Source organism: Protopterus annectens, chromosome 7.part0, assembly GCF_019279795.1.
Source record: "Protopterus annectens isolate FY-2018-M chromosome 7.part0, PAN1.0, whole genome shotgun sequence".
Taxonomy (NCBI): Eukaryota; Metazoa; Chordata; order Ceratodontiformes; family Protopteridae; genus Protopterus; species Protopterus annectens.
The window spans coordinates 352,540,902-352,563,536 of NC_056739.1; the positions used below are offsets into that span (position 1 = coordinate 352,540,902).

A 22,635-nucleotide genomic window follows, 5' to 3' on the forward strand; every position below is an offset into this window, starting at 1 on the left:
CATATCTTTGAGTTAACAACCGTTTCACAGCTTAATCAAGTATTTATTGCATGATTCTTTACGTTAGGAGACTAAAACTGTCTAAAATTGTAGTAAATTGTGCCTGCTTTTCCCCGACAACAATACATCATTTTGATTGTTGTCACTTCTCCTTCAAAAAAATAGTTTACTTTGAGATATGAACTTTAATACTTGTAGTATTTAGATGTATTTAGATTGGTGGGGGGGGGGGGGGGTGACGGCTACTGTCCATCTAAGGGCATCCCATTTTTGTTTTCCACTGAATTAGGTTTTGTGCTTTCCTGCACATATCTTTATAGCCAGAACACTAATTCATACATAAGATGAGGAAACAATACTTGCTGTATGCCCTTAACTTAATCATAAGAATGCACAAATGTGAACCACGTTTGCTTGCTTCTCTCGGCTAAGAACCTCTGACAAGTAAGGTATCCACTTCTGTAGCTGTTGTAAACATCGCAGTTACATTAATCACAGCAAACTATTCAGAAGAAAACTTAATTGCAATGGACAAATATGGCAACCTCTATGACTTTCTGAATGGGGTCTTAATGGCTTACCATTTGTCCAGATGGCAAACACATAGCACTGAGCACTGCAAGTCTACATTCTAAGTCCTGAAGATGACATTTACTCAACAAACACAAAAGAATATGGAAAACAGCAGCCTACAAGAAGCCGCACTCAGTCCTTCCTGTTTAGTGGAAACTCTATCAGCAGCTGCTGGAAAGAAGGAACTTGGGAACCAAAATGCAGGAGATGGCAGGATAAAGCGCACAATGACGACAGCTTCCTCGAAAATCAACTGACAGAATGAATGTACATCTTTTAGCAGTAACCCACTACCATGTGTGGCTATCTCAGAATTTACCCATGGTTTACATGGTTTGATCATGAAGGCAAAGCCCAAGTGACTACACAAAGCCAATTACTGCTATTAGACAATGACATTATTTAAAAAGAAGTTACTTACCTTTTTAAAATAGTGCCATTATATAAATCAACTTTAATGTCCTTCACATGCTTCTTCCTTGTATATTTTCAAAGCGGGTACTGTACATAAATGTGCAGACGCTTGCACAGCACATTTTAATAACCAAAAGGCTTTAAAAATGTGTCAGGATGCCATATTCTTGGAGCTGTTTCTACTCCTGACATCCTGACCATATGTTTCAACTGTCCAGATTTTTGCAGAATGTCCAGAGTGTTGCTTCATATATTTATTGTGCAGCTCATAAAACCTGTGATTTTCAGGCAAATGGCTGAGAATTGTATTCACTAAATAATGAGAGATGTTCAAGACACAGGGTTCATATTCATCAAAATTGTAAGATAACATCTATTATTCTATTAAGTTTCTATGTTTATGTAAACATTTGATTGCCATTTTGGGCTTTGATTAGATTTTTGTGTTGAGCCAGATTCCACCTCTTTAAATCTACATCTGACAATTATGTATGCAGAGTGTTTCACTGTTCACATTTTGGCAGCTAGAAGTCATCGTAAAGCACACTTTAGAGCAGTTGTGAATTCAGAATTTGATAGCAATGCTGAGAAAAATAAATATCTCTGTAATACGGCTACTGAACTTTTTTCTGGATTTACAATAAGCACGCCGACTTGGCGGTCCAAACATTGTGCACATTTCAGAATAATGAAAACCCTTTATTGTATAATTTGTATTTGATATCAGGAGCCTTATCCAGTAGGTAACTGTTAGGAGACTGGAACAGGCAAAAGTTAAAAATTAGAAAATTAAATGATATACCAATTACATGTCAATGGAAAACTGAATCCTGGAATTGTCGTCCAGCAAAATAACTCTTGGTGAAGTTGTAAACTGTTGAAAGAGTCACAACACAAAAATCCACGGTGTTGAATTCTTGAAGTACAACAGTTCTGTGTCTTTGACGGACTAGCCCTTTTAATCATCATTTTCCAATAGATCTTTTAAACCAACTGTCAGAGTGAGTCTCCCTGCAGCAGAATGTGAGTAGGCATTTCATCTTCCTAAACTCTGGCAACCTCTACGAATAAAAATTGTGTGCTGACTCTTATTGCACATCCAGTGTGCAAAGGGTCCTTCCCTCTTTGGAGTTTGATTCCAGAGTGAAACAAGATGGTGACTGAAATGTTTTAGGACAATGTCTACACCGGTTAGCCCTGAAGTACACCCCATTTTACTAAAAAAAAAAAAAAAAAAAAACCCTAAATAGTCCTGTACAAAGAATGTTCTAGAACTCTACCACAAATAAAACATCTTCAAAAGACAAACTGATAGTTGAAAAAGCAGGCTGAAAGAAAGGAGTGACATGAAATGTGTACAAAAGACAGACATAAAACTCCTTTGTAGAACTATTTGATCAAACAGTTTTGCCCAGTAATTCTACCCTCTAAGGTCATGAGTGGCAGAAATACCACACATCCATTCTGACTGCAGAATAAATGAGAACTAAATCACACAGATATGCAAGATTAAAATTTCCTACACTTTAACAAAACAAGTCAGCATAGGTCACCACTCTGCCTGAATGGATTTTTTTTCACTCTACAGAATCTATCTGATCCGTGGAAGGGCTCCTTACAGCTTGAATCACCTCTAAACTTCCTGTGGAGAAACAGCGTAATAGAAAAGGCCCTAATATCAAGCCCAGGAGCTATTTGCTAACCCTGATGAGGTAGACTCCTTTGGCTTGAAGTGTGATAGTTTTACACATTGCAAGAGACTATCTTCTCATCTGACAAGGGGTAATAAGGTTGAACTTCTCATCTTCTCTACATTTTGCAGTTAGACATGGAATCTGAGGTGATAATGATGTATAGGAATGTTCCCTACCACAGAAAAGAGAAAGCATCTACCATCAATTCCCCATTGCCCTGCTGAACCAAATGGGAAGGACTGCACTTTCTCAGGTGCTGGGTGAAAAAAGTTGATTTCTCTCTTCTGGAAGATTGAGAGAAAACAGGATTTCTGAGTCCTCCATATTATGAAAATGGCTGGAACTGTAGATTACAGAGTCCAGTAGCAGAGCCCCTTCTGTAGGACTGTGAATGGCTGTTAGAATGATCTCTCTGTTTATGGCCCACTGATAAAACCCCATCATTTTAATGCAAAAAGGGTTTGACCATGTGCTGTCCTGTTTGTTCATGTACCTCACTACAGAATGTCAACCTGACTACAGTAGCAGGAGCTACAACAGCATCTGAAGCTCTTGCTGGAAGAGGTACAGCTTATCATCTAAGAAGGATCATTTTACAGGAAAAGTGTTTGAGCAGGGGTGACTATATTAACCCAGATGGACCAGGAGATGATCCTTAAGCAAATGGGGATATTGTAACACCTCAAAATTCATATTCTAATCACACGTCCTTGAGTGTGGCTGCACTGTAGACAACTGGGTCATATGTCAACTATTGTCCAGTGGATGGATCATTTTATCAATTTATATACCTCTAAGGTTGTGTGACATTGAAGAATGCTTACAATATATAAAGGTATGCAGGTAAGTAATACAGGGTCTTGCCCAGCACTTCAACCATGCTTTGAAATTTCTGCAAAACAAGCCAGGTGATGTTCTTCATATGGAAGACAGATGACTGGTCCTTCAGTCATCACATTAACCTATGAGGTAAACTCTAATTATTTCCACAGTAGAGGATTGGAATCAGCAGAGAAATCTGTGGGGGCCAAATGCAGCATGGACCCACCATAGCTTCAAATAGTTAATTCTTATCCAACAGGGGATGGAATTCAACGGTTTTCTGGGGGGGGGGGTAACATCAAACTTTTGGTCTTGAGAAGATATAATGATATAATTGAATACCATTGGCATAACAAAGACATCTTAACACTTATTCCTTACATGACTGATCTTAGTAGCAGTATGCAAGCCATGAACAAGAGGGAGCCAAAATGAAGGCCTATATTAGTCATTAACCCTAGCAATTACCCTAGTAATCACCTGAAAAGTAGGAGGCAAACTACTTGAATAGAGTACCAGACAGGCTGCAAATGTTCTAAAGATGTGCCAGAAGGATCCCATAATGCACCGTGTCAAAATCTACTGAGAGATCAAGTAGGAACAATACAGAATATAACCTTTGACCCCTTGCTATGAGGTCACAAACTACCCTAACAAGGTCAGTCTCAGTGCTGTGTCTTGATCTAAAACCATACTAAAATGGAACCACAAGATGATTACATGACAAATAAGAATACAGCTCAGGAAGCTACAAACAGATAAAAAATCCTCTTTTAGGATTTAAGATGGTTCCTTAAGAAAAGGGTTAACTAAAATGCACTTTAAAATGAATGGGGAAACAAATTTCTCAAAAAAATCCAGAAAGATCCAGAAAATATCTCCATCCAGGGATTTCAGGCAGGATTTAACCAGCCAAGTTGGAATTCAAATCCAGTACAAAATGCCCGATCAGTTTAGCTGAAACTACAAATGCAATTTCTTCACACTCAATGTAGATCAATGTGTGTAATACACCTTTAAGCTTTCCAGTGAGTCAGCACATGCATATAAGTACTGAGCATGTGCAAGCAAGAGTGCCATTTTGAGTAAGAAGCCAGAATGTGAACATGCAAGTATGTCGTCAGTCAGTAAGATGGTTCATTTAAGTTTAATGTCCCTGCCATTCATCCTGATGTACTTGTATACAGTAAACTACTTAAACGAATACCCAAGTCTCAATGTCTTCTTAATGAACATAAGAAGAGTGACATGGTGTCAGAAGTGGGATCCAGAGTTACAGCCATGAGGCAACCAGTTAAAGTTGGAGGAATATATAGGAGTGGATCATCCCTACTGCTCAAACGACTCGCAAAACAGGTCAGAAACAAATTCCAGGTACTAAAACTTTCTTAAATGATTTTTATGTTGCTATAAATATAAAACAAAGCACTCAGAATGTTCAAAACAAATTTCTTATTAAATGAAATGTCTGAAACTGTGACATATTGATAAAAATATTTGAAATAAATACAAAAATGTTTGAAATAATACCTGAATCACATAAAATGTACAAAAAAGGGAAAACAACTGTATTTTTGCTATGTGCTACTTTTTCGTATTAACTAAAGCTATTCAAAATATCTGAAGTGTGCAAAGTGTTTGCAAGTGTGTGCAGTATTACAGTGGAGTTATTTCGCAAAGTACAGTCATTTCAAAGAATATTTTACAAAGTACAGTTATTTCAAAGCACATTTCACAGAGTACAGTATTTCGAAGAGCGTATTGTGCATTTGAATATTAATACAAGTACCTGGTGTGTGTGAATATTCATACATAATTATAAGGGCCAATGTTCAATTGTGCTTTACTATAATCTGTGGGAATGGCAGAAGGTTTTCACAGACCTGCACTGCTTGTGTTTGATAATACTGTAGAAAACTGGAGTGTGTTTGAGCAGGAATGAGATATTTTCATACCTGCTGCGCTTTCTGACAAAGACGGATGTACAAAATCATTTATTCTACTTAATTTAGCTGGTTCAGAGGCCACTGAAAGGGAATGTTCATTTGTGTATGCACCTGCTGTGTTTTCAGGGAAGGAGGGAGATGGCCATATAGTGTTACTGGCTGAAACAAGGGAAGACCCTGAATGCTTAAAACATAAATTTAGAGAAATGTGTAATCCCCCAAATGAATGTTATAATGTAAAGGCATTTATTTTATAAAAGAGATCAAAAGCCTGGTGAAACCTTTGCAGCATATATAACAGACTTGAGAAACAACGCTAAAACATGCAGATTTAATGAACTGGGAGATGAGTTGATAAAGGACAGGCTTGTGTGTAGCATTAAAAATGACACAGTGAGAAAGATTTTGCTTCAAGACAGTAATTTAACATCAAATAAGGCCACTGGGATTTGTCAGATATACAAGCTTACAGAAAAGCACAGAAGTATACTTACAAATAAGACTAGCTGTGGAAGGCATGGTGACAAACCTCATGTTGATAGTATGCAGACCCTGTTTAAAAGAAACAGGCCCAAGCACATGGCAGCTACTGCAGGTCCTGTAACAGTCTCTGAGAAACCCCGAGTCTTTCCAGCAAATTCCAGAGCATGCTCACTGAAACATAATGGTGAGCCAGCAAAGTCAAAACATGTGCTCCAACCTAGCTTCAGAGTCAGCTGTAATTGTGGTAGAAATCACAAACCCAAACAAGAAAAGTGCTTTGCTTTTGGTCAGTAGTGTCATTCTTGCAATAACTGTAATAATTTCATAATGTTTTGTAAATCAAATAAGGCACTTTTTTAATTAAAAGAGGGCATTCCAAGAGGCAAGTTGATAAATTAGAAAGCTGCAACTCTACTTTTTATGTTGATGGTGTGTCTGTGCTTGGTGAAACAGTTAATGCAGTAGATTTGTGGGCAAAGAATGAAATCTTTTGTACTGCTTAGATTAATCGGAGTCCTGTAGAGCTCAAAGGAGATACTGGCTCAAAGTGCAATGTTATGTCAGCAGAAACATTTGCTAGAGTAAAAATTCCAAAAGAACTTGATTTGACAAAGTGTGCAAAGCTTGTTGCTTACGGTGGTGAAGAGATTCAAACTGAGGGCTCAGTAGTGCTCTCATGTTATTCTGCTGGAAACAGCTATGACTTGCAATTTTTTGTAGTCAAGAGACACATGCAGTCATTAGTAGGCCTCAGAGACAGCTCGAAAATGGGACTGCTTTCACTTAATAAAGTTCACCATGTAAACCCAAACTATTTTTTCTGAATATGCTGATATTTTTGCAGACAAACTAGGCAAACTACCAGTTGTGTACTCTATGAAGTTAGATCCAGAGATCAGAGCAGCACGGAAAGTTCCAATAGCTATGCACAGCAAAGTCAAAGCCAAGCTAGACAGAATGGTGCAGCTAGTAGTAATTTATCCAGTAGAAGAACAAACTGAATAACTATCCTCCATGGCAGTAGCTCATAATAAAAGCTCAGATGATATCAGAACATGTATTAATCTAAGATATTTGAAGAAAGCATTAAAAAGGTCTCATCATCCAATGTGCACAGCTGAAGAAGTTGTTGCCCTCAAGCCAATTGCCACTAGTGTTTGTGTCTTAGATGCAGAGAGTTCCTTCTGGCAAATTTTGCTTGACCCAAAAAAGTCAATGTTAACCACATTCTGTACGCCATTTGGAAGATACAGAATTCTGAGAATGCTATTTGGAATAAATTCTGCCAGTGAAGTCTTTCAGTGTGCAATAGAGCAAATTTTTTCTGGCTATACCCTGTGCTATTATAGTAGATGATATTCTAGAAGGAGGCATTGGTGAAGCCGAACATGACAAAAACCTCAAGAAATTTCCAGAAAGAGCATGTGAAGTGAATCTTAAGCTGAATCCTCAGAAGTGCAAGTTTAGGCTATGAGAAGTTACTCATGTTGGTCACTTGTTTACCAGTTCAGGCTTAAGACCACATTCTTCAAAGCAAACAGCAGTTCTCGTGATGCCAGCTCCAGACAATGTGCAAGCCCTACAGTTTTCCTGGCATGGTCAACTATTTAGGTAAGTTCATTCTAGATTTAAGCCAACTTTCAGCACCATTACAAGAGCTGACATTCAACAATGTAATTTGGTCATGGTCAGAACAGCACCAAAGAATATTTGATGTCCTGAAACAGAAAATTGCTAGCCCACCAACCCTCAGCTACTATGATGTTCACAAACCTGCAACTCTTTCCTGTGATGCTTCTAAGTTTGGTCTAGGTACAGTCATTCTTCAAGAGGGTAGACCAGAAGCCTATCCTTTGAGAACTCTTACCCAAACAGAGATGTAGTATACCCAGATTGAGAAAGAGTTTTTTGAAATTGTGTTTGCATGTTCGAAGTTCCATGACTATATTTATGGTTGACCTCTCCAGATCGAAACTGATCACCAACCTCTAATTACTATTTTGAGAAAGCCTATGCATACAGCTCCAGCTAGACTGAAACATATGATGGTCAAACTGCAAAAGTACAACTTCAGTCTTGTTTACACAAAAGGCAAATTTCTTTATTTTGCTCATACATTATCTAGATCGCCCAGAAAAACCAGAGCAGCATAACAATGGCCAACTTGATTTTGAGGTCATGGAAGTAAGAATTTTTTCTTCCACATGTCTTGATGAGCTCAGAACTCACACAGCTTCAGATCCAGTTCTCCAGAAGCTAAACCCTCTTTATCAGTCAAGGATGGCCTTCAAAGAAATCTTGTTTACCAGTAGAAGTGCAACCATATTTTTCATGCAGAGATGAGATTTTGTCAGAAAATGGCATCATGAAACTTCCTAAAGTGACTGTTCCAAAATCCTTACAAGACTATATTAAGATCTTGCATTGTGGCCACCAAGGAACTGGTTCTATCAAAAGAAAAGCGAGAGGTCTAGTATTTTGGCCTTCTGTGTCAAGAGATATTGAGAAAGTACATTCATCTTGTTCAGTATGTAATAGTACAAAGCCACATCAACAAAAAGAACCACTTCAGTTAAGCCAGATTCCTGAACTACCTTGGTCAACAGTAGCTACAGATATCTTTGAGTGGAATGGTCAATATTACTTGGTGTTAGTAGACTCTTATTCAAATTGGTTCGTGATTGATCTACTTCCCAATCTAACTTTCAGTACTGTCATTACTAAGTTGAAGCAACATTTTTCTGTCCATAGTAGTCCACACAGAGTTACTTCTGACAATGGCGCACAGTTTACTAGTCAGCAGTTCAACAGATTTGCAGAAACATGGGACTTTGTTCATATTAAGAGTAGTCCTGAATACCCTCAAATGGCTTGGCTAAATGTGCAGTTCAAAGGGCAAAACAGAGAAATCCAGACATGAAATACCAATGTTTTTCTCAACTTGTTAAATCTTAGAAACATTCCTCGTGATAAACATCTTGGTTCACCTGCCCAGAGACTTATGTTGAGACAAACCAGAACCACACTACCAGTCAGCAGCAAAGTGCTAAGAACAACAAAGCAGTAAAAGCCCAACTGTTGAAAAAGCATTTGACCCAGAAGTCTAACTATGATAAAACCAGCAAACCGCTCTGTTCATTGAAAAAAGGGGAGATAGTGAGGATGCAGACTTAAAAAGGTTTTGATTGCATTGAATTTGTGAAAAGTTTGTGTCAAGAGTGGAGATCGTATATTGTGGAATCACAAGGAGTGGAATTCAGACTTAATCGGAAGCATTTGTTACCAGTGTCTGAACTAGTGTTACAGTATCTTGCCTGTGACAAAGACTCAAGTTCTCAGAGTAACTTGTCCAATGTTCCTGTTCCATAGGACATTCCGCCAGCAATCCCCATTCCTAAGAAAATCTCTGAGACTCCTCAAGCAGAACATTCCCAAATGACTGTCCCTGTTGCTAAACTCAGTCCTATTATGTTGCAAGATCAGGTTGAATCTCGAAACCTACTTCCAGACGCACAGCAACCTGGACATGACTGTTGTTTTTCTTTATTAGTGTTTGTATAATTGCATGCCTATTGAAATGTTATTATTTATATGAGACAGCTCAGTAAACAGGGAGGATGTAGACCAGTGTGTGTGATATATGTTTAAGAAGCTGTCCAGTGAGTCAGCAAGTACTCAGCACATGCAAACAACAGTGCATTTTTGAGTGAGCACCCAGAGTGTGAGCATGCATGTAGTCAGTCAGTTAGTTAGATTGTTTAAGTTGTTTCTTTTAATGTTCCTGCTATCCATACTGATAAATTTGTATACAATAAACTACTTAAACGAACAACCAAGCCTCAACGTCTTCTTAATGAACATAAGAGTGACACTCAACATACCCAAAGTCAGTCCAAGAAAAAAAAGAAACATGGGGCAGGCTACGTTTAACCCGATATCAAGCTCAAATGTAAAAGAAAAACAGTCTTCAAATTGTCTGAGGGCACCTTCGCTGCAAACTCTTCACATCTGGTACAGGTTAAAGCTCTACGAGTCAGTAGACAAACTATACTGTACAACTGATCTACAAACTGAAAGAGTACCTTTGAGTGCTTTCATGCAGCAGACATTTCAGTGGACAAGAACACAGCCTTGTTCCATGCAAACTTTTGACTGATGCAAAACATAACATTTGTACAGTTAAAGCTGGTTCTCAGGAAGACATATATCCTATATGCCATATGTACTCCAACCTCCAGACTACCAAAAAGCACAAAAAATTCAAACTCTGCATACAATCAATATAATGAAACATGCTGGTAAGAATTACACTTGTTCTGGAAATAGCAAAAGTCCAGAAGAGAAATGCACAAAATTCACCATAACGGTAGCCACCACTCCCAAGATGGCTGTCTGAGATGTCCCTGTCAAAAGCCTTTCATTGTCCACCAATGTGGAGAATGGGTACAGCTTGACCCTTTTCTAGTTGAGTGGCTACTTGCTGCATGCAAGAACCATGAAACTCTGGTTGGGTGGGACTGACATATGTGCTCCATATGCATTGCATCCTTTGGGTGTTGCAGCCACACCACACTGAAAAAGCACAGTGAATCCTCTTGCCAATCCTAGTGCTGTACTCTCTTAATGTCCACTGTGATGCGAGTCATTAGGCAGACCTCTGACTATTCCCAGCAATCTCCAGATGGCTGATAAACCACTGGCACCTACAGAAGTTTATGATCTCATGCTCTTCACCCACCCCATGAAAGAGGAAGTTGTTGTGTAAGCCTTGTTCATGATGTTGCAGTCACAAGAGCACTTCAAACACCTGTATTATCTAGGTACTGAATGTGTAAGTGTTTCCACCATGAAAGCTGGGCTCAAGATCCAAACAGCACATATATCAGTACAGAAATGAGTAGTTCAGGGGTTGTGTTTGCTCTCCCATACCAGCCCATGACATCATAATGTCTAACAGCAGGAGACTAATGTATCTGTCAAGTATGGGGATGGGAGAAAAGTAAAAAAAAAAATAAGCTGTGGATAGCACAGAAATAAACTCTTTGCCCCAGAGTTCTTTTGCTGACCAGGTGGCTTAACTGATTTAGGGAGGATTTTTTCACAACTTGAGTTACAGCAAATAAAACAGTACTTCAGACCAAGTGCAATCAAAAAATCAAAATAGAATAGTACACTGAGTAATTATTACAGCATCAGGCGATTACCAAAGAAGAAAAGAAAAATTTAGCTAGAAGCAAACAAATGCAGCACTAGAATGTGTGGTTTTCAACCTACCTTGACAGAGTACGCCAGGGAAATTGTGACAGCCAATGGCAAGCCCTCAGGAACTGCCACTACCAGTACAGTCACACCAATGATAAAGAACTTAACAAAATACTGGATGTAAATGGGAGTGCACTCTGCTAGCCAGGGTCGGCCTTGAACCCCAAACGTGTCAATCACAAAATACAGCACCAAGATAATAACGGTGATGGCAGACATGAGGAGGCCTGCAAAGAGAAAAAGACAGACATCGTAAGTCTCCATGTATAATCTACAGTCAGCCTCAAATTCAAACAATTTGACCATCGTGGGGGGGGGGGGGCACTGAAGAAGGTGGACTGCTGTTTTCACAAGAAAGCACATACTTTGGTATATACCAACATTTACTAGCCATTGGCCAGCATAATCCCAGACATCCCAACATGCAAAATAGTAATTATTATTTTTCTCATCTTTCAATGTCACTGTCTTACCAAAAATGTAGTCTCAAGTAAGTGTTCAGTCACTAAGAAAGTCAGAAACGTGTCCGTGTGGCAGAAACACATATTTCTTACAGTTAATTGTACCACCTACCTAACATGAAAGCATTAATTTCAAACCTAATGTCTCCATAGAAACCATCTGTTATGTGGAATCACTGCAGAAAAGCCATGCAGTATGTGTTGGCAGATGTGAACGCTGGCATCAAAACAGGTATGATCTGAAGAGTTGTTAAAGAAAAACTTCACACATCACTTGAAAAAACTATAGATAGACAACACAGTTTGGAGTTCTCTCTCAAAAGCAAGATTTAGACATGGTAGCTTTAGTTTGCCATGAGATTTTCCGTTGTCCCCCCAACTCCAAGATTTATTGACTTCCTTTTGAAAGTTAACTACTAAAGGTTGCACACTTTGTTAAATTACTAAACTATACATATACAAAGATTACCATGAATTATAAGGTATTTAGTAATGACCACTATTACTCTGTAAATAAGAGACTGCTTTTTCTCTCCCTGAACTATGACATACAAAGTTCAGTCTATGAATTTTACTGCTTGTTGGCTGAACAACATAGTATGGGGCTTAAACACAGGATAAGACATACATCTTAGACAAAGTGGAGGTCAAACCATCTCTCTCTCTCTCGCTCTCTCTATATATATAATTGTACACATATATTATATATCTAGCTACATATATGTGTGTGTGTGTGTGTATGTGTATGTATGTATGTATGTATGTGTGTATATATATATATATATATATATATATATATATACATACATATATATATTACACTGCATATATAGATGTGTGCATGTACATAAAAAAAGGTTTAATGGCATAACTGAATTGATGGTCAGAAAGTTCAGAACTGTCAGTCACATGCACCATCAGAAAGTTCAGAACTGTCAGTCATACGCACCATCAGAAAGTTCAGAACTGTCAGTCACACGCACCATCAGAAAGTTCAGAACTGTCAGTCACACGCACCATCAGAATGTTCAGAACTGTCAGTCACACGCACCATCTGACAAGCAGCATGAAAACGCTGACATGCTGTCGCACAGGATGTTACACACGGTATCAAGGCTGCACAGTTACACTCCAGAAAATAGTGTTGTTTACATCTCTCAATTCCCTGTACTGTTGTCAACTAGTTCATTCTCTTCGTCATTTCTTCATTAAGTATCCTACCTTGCAGTTAAGTAGTGAAAAGTTTCTGTAACTCTTTAGTTCAACATTTACAGTAGCTAACTGGAAACTATCTGAATGGTACATGTTTTTGTAGTCGCTTATAAGTTGCCCTTATGTATTTCATTTACCCAGTGTATGAAATCATCATTTGTCACTGATGTCCTTGAGGCCCAGGCCATGCTTTAAAATAATTTTAGGACCAGTGTACCATTGTATTTGGGAATGGAGATAGCATAAATAGGTAAGGTCTTTGTCTCCCTAATAAAAGGTACAGGGGTTTGATTCTAGGGCTAGGCTTGCAATAGTCTGCAGATTGATAGCCTAGCATTTCTGCCTACAAACAAATCAGTTAACAAATAATAATAAATAAATATCAGCTTAACATGCTAATCCTTTATTTTATCTAAAGACAGGAGAGCTGGTCTCAGACTTATTTATTTTTTGTTAGTCTCAAGTCTGTTATACCAGACATACAACGCAGGTGTCATGACTATTGCCAACACTAATGAATGTCAATCTTTTGTGTGGTTATAAGGCAAACACCTTAGCAATTAAGCCACTCTCCCACTCTCCCAACCACTGAGATTTGTTTCAGAAAATTGAGGTTGTGAAAGCCTAAAAATCATCAACCCCTGAGTTGGTATATTTAGGTAGTGGGAATGTGAAGAAGGCAGCCTCCACAGCTTGCTACCCCACGTAATAACACTTTTTTCATTGATTTTTTTTTTATATCAAATACTTTACGGACTTCGGTGATATTATGCTTTTGTGTCAGTCACAAAAGAGTCAATGTCTGGCCACAGAGCCAAATAAATTGAGTTCTTATTACCTAATCGAACCTCCAGAAGGTCGAACACCAGAAGTTCGAAAGTGGAAATTCGAAAGGTGAAAATGTCGAAGCCACGGAAGTCCGAATTCTTTCCCAGAGAAAGAATTCGGTTGGACATTTCTGTGGCTTTGACATTTTCTCCACTGTGGTGCGAAGGTTACAGAACGGGTTAAGGTAAGTGTGTGATTGTGATGGACGTTGGGGTTAGGGTGCGAGTAAGGTAAGTGTGCGATAGTGATGGACTTTAGGGTTAGGGTGCGGGTAAGGAAAGTGTGCGATAGTGACAGACGTTAGGGTGCGGATAAGGTAAGTGTGCGACAGTGACAGACTAGGGTTAGGGCGCGGGTAAGTGTGCGATAGTGACAGACTTTAGGGTTAGGGTGTGGGTAAGGTAAGTGTGTGATAGTGACTGACTTTAGGGTTAAGGGGCGGGTAAAGTAAGTGTGTGATAGTGACGGACCTTAGGGTTAAGGTTAGTGCATAGGTAGTTGTGTATGTAAGGTTTAGTGTAGGTTTATAAGGTTTTTTGGTGTGCTTGTGTTTTGTGTGTGTGTGTTTTTCGGAACAGCGTATTTTTTACCTGGGAAACAATTTGCTGTTCTGATGTTTCGATGTTATTACATTTCGATCTTCCAAGTTCGAACATCTGGTGTTCGACCTTCTGGAAGTTCGATAATGTAATATGAACCCAAATAAAATATGTAACAACATTATACAGTATAAAGAAACACAACGGTGCTAGTAACTCTTTCCAAAAATATTTAACCTTAATTCTGTAATTAACATGGCATAAAACTATGCTGATAAGGAACACCAGAGAGACATTTTCTAAACAAGCACCTGTGTAAAGGTGCAGTGTAGGCTCCTTATGTCACAGCACCAAGGGAAAAGCATTTTACCTTCAGGTGAAAAAAAAATATTTTAGCTGGGATATGAAGACTGCCAGACTTAGAACATTGCCTGATGTCATCTGGGAGGGAATTTCAAAGTGTAGAACCTTTCACACAGAAGACATTTACAAAGTGACTAAGACAACAGTATACATGAACAATATTAGGCAAGCAATCACAGGGAGCATAGGATGCCTGGCCATGTGCACCATTAAGTAGGCAAACTTTGAAAGTTCTCAGTCTTTTCATTCACTTAATACTCAACTTCCATATGGAGCAAGCCTACAAAGGGGCAATGTATTCAATGACGGGACTGAAACGTTTTGTAACAGTGGCAGGATGATAACTTTGCACATTGAAAATATTCCCTTGAAATTAAATGGGCCTTCTAGGAGGATTTTTTGAATATGGTGGAAATATGATGATCGAATGACAGAATGCTGTTTATATAAGTACCCAGGTCTCTTACAATAATGGCTGTCGGCAGAGGATTACCATTTACAACATATTATGTGGTAGCTATTGTGCACTTTTTTTCTTACACTTAGCTTGAGACTTTTTCCGCATACTAGGTATGTGCATATCCTAGCCATTGCTGGAGTTGGCTAGCATCAGTGGATTATAGTATCCAGCTTGTAGTCATCAGCAAACTGGGTTAAACACACTTTTGGGATATTGACATGGATGTCTACAGAAAAAATGCCAAACAGGAAAGTGAGAGCTCAGCATTTACCCCTTGTATTCTCTAGTAGTTAAAATGTTATCCTTAGAGAAGGTAGCAGCAACTTTCACAACTCAGTGTTCTCTCCTGTCTCTCTGATGAATCTAGGCATCTTGGGCAATGTAGAAATTGCCTCATGTACACAGACAACCCTCTCCTCCTACCACCCAACACTACAACCTGTGAGAGATGCACTTATCTAGCCAAACTTGAGGTAAAGCTCTCTCCAATCAAGACTGAACTTGACAGTCAAGAGGAGAAGGTAAACACTTGCACCACACCACACTCATCACATAGTCTCACTAAATCTACACAAACAAAATCCACACATAGAAACACAAAAACATTCACGGAGGCTCTCAATAATAATCTGCTCAAGCAACAGAGACCTCCAAAGCAGAAATGCAAGCAACCTCCACCCCCCCAACACAACCCAAATGACACATAGCCCGCAGACACAGTGTGCCACTCAACCACAGCCAATAAGGCAAAACAACGTACCCAACACACTAGTCATAGGCGACGCTATAGTCAGGCACACTGATGTCCAACTCACCAGGCTAAACAAGGAGAAGGTTACTGTCAGCTGCCTGTCGGGTGCCAGGATCCGCCACATAACCCACGCACTCAGGTCACTCCACAACAAGTACAAATATGACTCTGTCATTATCCATGTTGGTGTGAACTACCTGAGACGTACCTCCCTGGACTACATGAAAAGAGACATGGAAGAGCTCTCTGATCTTGTAGCCCAGGCAGGTATGACCCTAGCCCTGAGTAGCATTCTACCATCAACCAGAATGATGCCGCAGTACAAGGACAAAATGATTGACTTCAACAATTGGCTAAGCTTCTGGTGCCATTCTAAAGGGATCCAGTATCTGTCTGCCTGGGATGACATGGTCGACAGTCCACGATGCTTTGCCAGAGATGGCCTGCAAATGTCACCCCTGGGATTCCGGATACTGGCTAAGGTTCTTGCCACCCCTATAGTGCCTTTTTTAGGCAAGGTTCAAATGACAAATTCACCACCGTAACAGGAACAGGCAAGGAAAAACTGAGGGTGATGCTACTCAATGCTAGAAGTCTAAATTTCAAAATGCACTCACTCGAGGCACTCCTTACAATGGAGAACATCGATATCCGTGCAGTGACTGAGACCTGGTTCAAGGCTCCAGAGAGCACCCCTGCACTACCAGGCTATAACTCAAACCACACTTTTCGGCCATGTAACGTGGACCGGAACACCAAAGGTGGAGGTGTGTCCATATTCATTAAGGATATCCACACCTCCAGGCTAGCTGCTCAGCATAATACAGCCGAGGTTATCCAAGTGCAACTAACTCTGGGCAAAACTGCAATCTAAATTGTAGCTTGCTACAGATCACCCACCATGCCCCAGGATCCCCACTCCTCTTTTCTTGATGTACTGGAAAATATTAGGGTTCAACCAAACACCCTAATAATGGGTGATTTCAACTACCCCACCATTAACTGGGAAAACTACTCATGTATCAACTCCTTCGCTCAACGCTTTCTGGAATTCATAAACTCCAATGCCCTGGATCAACTTATCCACACCCCCACCAGGGGCAACAATATCCTGGATCTAGTCATTACCAATATGAGTGACCGGTGTTCCACACCTGAAGTCAACGCCTCATTGGTCCGCTCCGACCATAAGCTAATTACCCTAAATATCCACATCATGCCTCCCCCCCCCTCCCATTAAGGAAACCATGGTAAAAAAATTTCTCCAAAGCCAACTTCATGCTTCTTAAGACAGAAGTGGTGAACTTCATGACACCCATGCAGATGGACAATAGAGTTACGACTACTGACTCCTACACAATTGCACTTTATAAGCACTTACAACAGTGCATGGATCGTGCTATCCCAAACAGAACCAAGACGCTATCCTCCAAAAAAGGAAGCCAATCTGGTGGTCCCCTGCCATAAACAAACTGTACAACAGAAGGAATATACTCTTGCAAAAGAGAGTAAAATCCCGCGAGTGGAGGAGCTCCCTGGTCAGCCTCAGTAAGAAGCTGCGATACCTGATAAAATCCTCCAAAGCTAGTTACGAAAACAAAATCACCACTGATTCTAAATACAACCACAAAGCATTCTATAGCTATGTCAAGAACCTCAATGGCAATACTCAGATCTGCTTTGAGTTACAGCACAATGGCACTAAATATACAGACCCAACTGATACTGCCAACATCCTGGCAGATAGGCTCAGTGCTAACTTTACCCCCCTCTCACCCCCTAAAGAGCCCATCTCTATACCGGAAGAATGCAAAGTTCCTGTAATCACGACTGCACAGGTAAAAACCACACTCTCCAAGGCCAAGAACACAGCATCCATGGGACCAGACAACATCCCAGGCTGTGTTCTACATTAACTACAGAACGAACTGGCACCCCACCTAAGTACCATGTTCAATCATAGCCTCACCTCAGGCTTTGTGCCTGCTGAATGGCGCACAGCAACGGTTATCCCACTCTACAAGGGAGGAGCCACCATGGACCCCGGGAACTACCGCCCCATTAGCCTGATGAGCCTGGTCTGCAAGTCCATGGAATGTATCATCATGGAACTTATAAACAAAGATATTGGTAACCTCCAAACTCTAGATCCCACCCAGTTCTGGTTTGTAAAAGGCAGATCATGTCTCCTAAACCTGATAGACTTCTTTGAAGCAGTCACCAAAGCCATAGACAAGGATAAGGTGGTTCACACAGCCTATCTAGATCTTGCCAAGGCTTTTGACACCATCCCCCACTCTGGAATTATAGATAAACTCACTAAACTAGGTATAAATCCCTATGTCACAAGATAGGTTGCCAACTGGCTCACTGACAGAACCCACACTGTGAAAGTAGCAGACTCCAAATCTGACTTCATACCAGTGACAAGTGGAGTACCACAGAGTACAGTCCTGGGTCCTCTCCTGTTTGGTATCTACTTCTCTGAAGTACAGGCTAACACAGAAGGTATTTGTCTAACAAAGTTCACAGATGACTGCAAACTAGGAGCCATAATCGAAACTCTTAACGAAGTGGACATCCTACAAAAGGGCCTTACTGAGACAGATGCCTGGTGTCAAAGCCATGGCCTCAAGTTCAATGCCAAAAAGTGCATTGTCATCCCCTTTGGTAAAAACTCTGTACCCATGAACTACAACATAGGCGGTAGTATACTTAACACTGAAAGTGTGATAAGAGACCTTGGGACACAGGTGGACAGTAGTCTCTCCTTTGATAATCACATTGCCACAGTAGTCAGGAAATCCTTCTATGTGGCACACCTCATCACAAAAGGTTTCTCATCCAGAAAAAAAGAGGTCATTGTTCCCCTCTACTCATCACTCATTGGACCCATTATAGAGTACAATGCCCCTTTTGGTATGTACCTCACAAGACATCTACAACAACTGGAAAAACTGCAGAAATACCTCACAAAGAAGATTACCGGCCTCAAACAGATGCCCTAAGCAGACCGTCTCAAAAAAACTTCAGCTTTACTCCGTCGCATATCGCCTACTCAGAGGTGTTCTCTGCCTAACATACAAAGCTATGTCAAACCCAGAGCTGTTGGACATGCTCCGCTTTAAGAAATCCCAATCCCTCCGAGCTACACGCTCTAGGGACCTAAACATTGTCACCACATTAAACAGAACATGCCGGAGGGATATATTCCTGTCCCAGACACTTCCCATACTCTGGAATAAACTACCTATCTATATCAAACAAAGCTCCTCATTAGCACTCTTCAAGAAAAATCTTGATGACTGGATGGGAAATTGCAAATTCACCCCGGGGATCACCTCTGTGGCTCTGCTCGACAGTGGCACAGGAAAATTATTTTCTTGGGTGGCAAAAGCCAGGGTACCTTTTTGGCTGGGCTTGTATAGGTCCCAGGGCTGACAGCCTAGTACCTACCTATGAACTTGGGAACAGCTGGATAGCCTGTCTGCAATCCAGCAGACAAAAAGGGCTTTACATTAGGTTTTTGTATATATTTAATAATACCAGCATGAGGTATAGTGCCAAAAGCCTTGGCCAGTTTCAGTTAAGTGGTATGCACAGAGTGACCACTGTTCACAACCTTTGTAAAATTTTCAAAGAAGCGTTCTAGTTTTAGGGAACATGACTTGTCTTGCAGAATATTAAACTGATTAAGTTGCCTACATCACATAAATGAGACCTTACTAACTGTAATGATATTGACCACAAAAAAAAAAATAAATAATAAAAAAAAGTTACTAGAATATGGGAATCAAAACTAAATCAGCTGTAACGGAAGTAATGGATATTGTTGGTTTGTGTCTTTCGGCTTTTCCCGGTTAGGGGTTGCCACAGTGGAACTCCAGCCCACTAATGATTGGCAGTTGATTTTTACGTACTGGCTTGCCAGGCCTGATGCACAACCTTCAACAAAGGTACGCCCATTCACGCATGTCTCCATGCAGAAGACTCTCTAGCTGAGAATCGAACCGGACAGCGTCTTACTGTGAGACGACAACGCTACCGCAGCACCACCACCGCAGGTAAGTAATGGATGTTGTAAAGGAGATAAAAAATGGAGGTGGGATCTTTATAAAAGGGAGGAGAAATTGCATAGAAACAAATGTAGAAAAATGATCAGGAGGAGAAGTGAAGTTTAAGGGATGGGAGGAAATGAGCAACTTATGTAATGGGATTAAGCGATTGTTTTCATGCAGTATGCATTTCTAATAATGAGAAATATCACTGAGGATGGTTTTATCTGCTATTAGTGTATGTGTACCTATGTCACTGTTGCAACTGTGATTTAAATAAAGATGTTAAAAAGTAATTCTAATGAAAAACCACCAAGCTTGGCTGAAAGCAAGAAAAAAAAAAGACTCTTGCATTTTTTTAAATATTTACTTACTTCTCAACACATTAAATGAGGGCTACAAATATAATTATATCATAGTTTGTTTCATGAACTTGGACCACATCATTTAATATAATGGCTGTCGCAATAATCTTATTACAAAAATTAGACAGCCTGTTGACAAATGTCATTCTGACCCATGCAGTTCATATTACACAACTATAAGAAATCCTCATCTTAATGCTAACGACATTTTGAACTGTTTAGTTTCATAATAATTCAGTAGCAATTGACAGACTTTCTTAAACCAATGACTACTTTACTTGCTTTTATTTGCATGTCTCTCTCTTACAGATGTTCACTACGGTCTTTCTTAAATACTTTAATAGTTATTCTGGATCTATCACCTTTTTTTCTTTAATTTACCTCCCTACTGAGTCTGTGAACTTGCAGAAACAAACAAAAAACAGTTAAAGAGGATGCAAATATGTCTTCTCATAAAATAGATGCTTGGTTATGGCAGCGATTCCTGCTAAATATAGATGCTTAAAGGGACTCAATTCAGCAAATGGTTTCGACTCAAAACATTTTATAACTTAATCCCAGTCTGTGCAACAACAAAGGAAGTTATGACTAATTGTTAAAGGGGCTTAACAGGTTAAATCTGGGTTGTGGAGGGCTTTCCCCCAACTTTTCCTTTTGTTACTGGGTAGATGTTACATGAGCAGAGTTACTAGTAAAAATGCCAACTTATGGGGCATGGTTGCCGGGACAGATTTTATAGTACATATTGGCAAATTGTAGCTCTTTAGGTGAGAGGTCTGTTTATTTATAAATTGATTAGAATAAATTTAATAAATGATCTGACAGACTTTAGCTAGAAACAAATTCCAGAGGTGATATGCACAGTAAGAAAATGCCCCGTCAACCAAGGGGTATCTATATCTTAGCATAATTGCCCCAGGTATCTTTGAACCTCTCCATTGGCCTGCATACTGTCCCTACAATTTCAACCTGTTTTCAGTTACTGTTGCTCCATATACATCTGTTTTCAAGACCTTGACTGCAGGAGGAAGCACAAAAGGCTTACCCTGCATTTCACCTGCCAAAATTCATGGATACTCCTTTACCAGGAAGGAAGCTGTAGGAATTCTGAGGGCAAAGTGATCCTCCAAATAGTGCCGTAATCATCTCAGATAATGCTAGAATTTCTTTGTGTGTCGTGGCATTTACTGAACTTAGAAGGTTCATGTAGAACTGTAGACGGCAGATTTAGTCAGGTGTGGTACCTCAACAAAGAAAACAAAAATCTCCTCCCTTACAATTCATGCATGACTCGTGTAAAAATGCAAAGATCACTATGTTTCAGTAATACATTTTTAAACTGCTAGGCTTTTGTGTACGTATATTTTAGCAGAGAAATGTCTTACTTCAGCAGGAACCCGACCATGTTCACTGCACAATAAGGTTAAACATCCTTAAATTTTATTAGTCAAAATGTATCGCACTTTACTGCAGATTACTAACAGAGGAGAAATGGAAGTTGTGCAAGCCTGCATCTGTCAATGCCAAATTTTGACTAGTTTTGCAAGTTTACCATAACACTGGTTAAATATGCATAGTCAGCAAAATGAAGTTTAAGCCAGAGAACTGAAAAAGGAAATCAGTTGACATCCACTGCTTTCCAAACGTTTTACTTTAAAAGGGTTTACAAAGAGGGAGGGAAGGGTAGTAGTTAAAAGGATACAAAACAGGATGTTTCTGAGTGCCTGTAACTGCAGACTTACTGCAAGCAAGTAGTACTACAAAGGGCTGGTTAAGATGCCAGTTTTACTTTATAGAGGTAATGTCACCTCCAGTACTAAACGTGTGATAACTGTGGTTCCACTTTGCAATAGTTACAGCCTATTCCCGTTTCTTTTAATGGTAATGCAGTGTGTAGTATTAAAAAAGATAGTCTGGGAAGGACAGTGACTTTTATCACTTTGCAAATAGGTAAATCCCACTTATGAAAGACCTCCTTTGCAAGGGGAAAAAAAGTCTATCATACAATCTAATGGGCATTTTTTTTTTAACATCAGCCACTCTCCTTAAGTAGTAGACCTTTGAGAAGGGGGAAAATAGAAGATCACATAAAGAAAGTACATGCAGCTTCATGCATCATCTGCAAACCAGAATCCGTCCATGGACCCTGGGATCATGAGGCAGCAGCAGTACCTGCAGACCAGGATCCGTCCATGGACCCTGGGATCATGAGGCAGCAGCAGTATCTGCAAACCAGGATGCATCCACAGACCGTGGGATCATGAGGCAGCAGCAGTATCTGTAAACCAGGATGCATCCATAAACCGTGGGATCATGAGGCAGCAACAGTATCTGCACAGGATACATCCATGGAGCATGGGATCATGAAGTAGCAGCAGTAACCACTTTGGTGCCATTATTCACATTC

At 39.9% G+C, this 22,635-nt stretch overlaps 1 protein-coding gene across 7 annotated transcripts in view; it reads right to left on the bottom strand.

Annotated features, from left to right (window-relative positions):
- The window catches only part of LOC122806463 (plasma membrane calcium-transporting ATPase 1-like), a 1,798,374-nt gene that overhangs the window by 365,439 nt on the left and 1,410,300 nt on the right, over positions 1–22,635 (bottom strand). For all 7 annotated transcript variants that reach the window (XM_044076929.1, XM_044076926.1, XM_044076924.1 and 4 more), the window contains one exon: positions 11,207–11,421. In XM_044076929.1, coding sequence (XP_043932864.1) covers positions 11,207–11,421 — 215 coding nt within the window. The remainder of the gene's footprint in view (positions 1–11,206; positions 11,422–22,635) is intronic.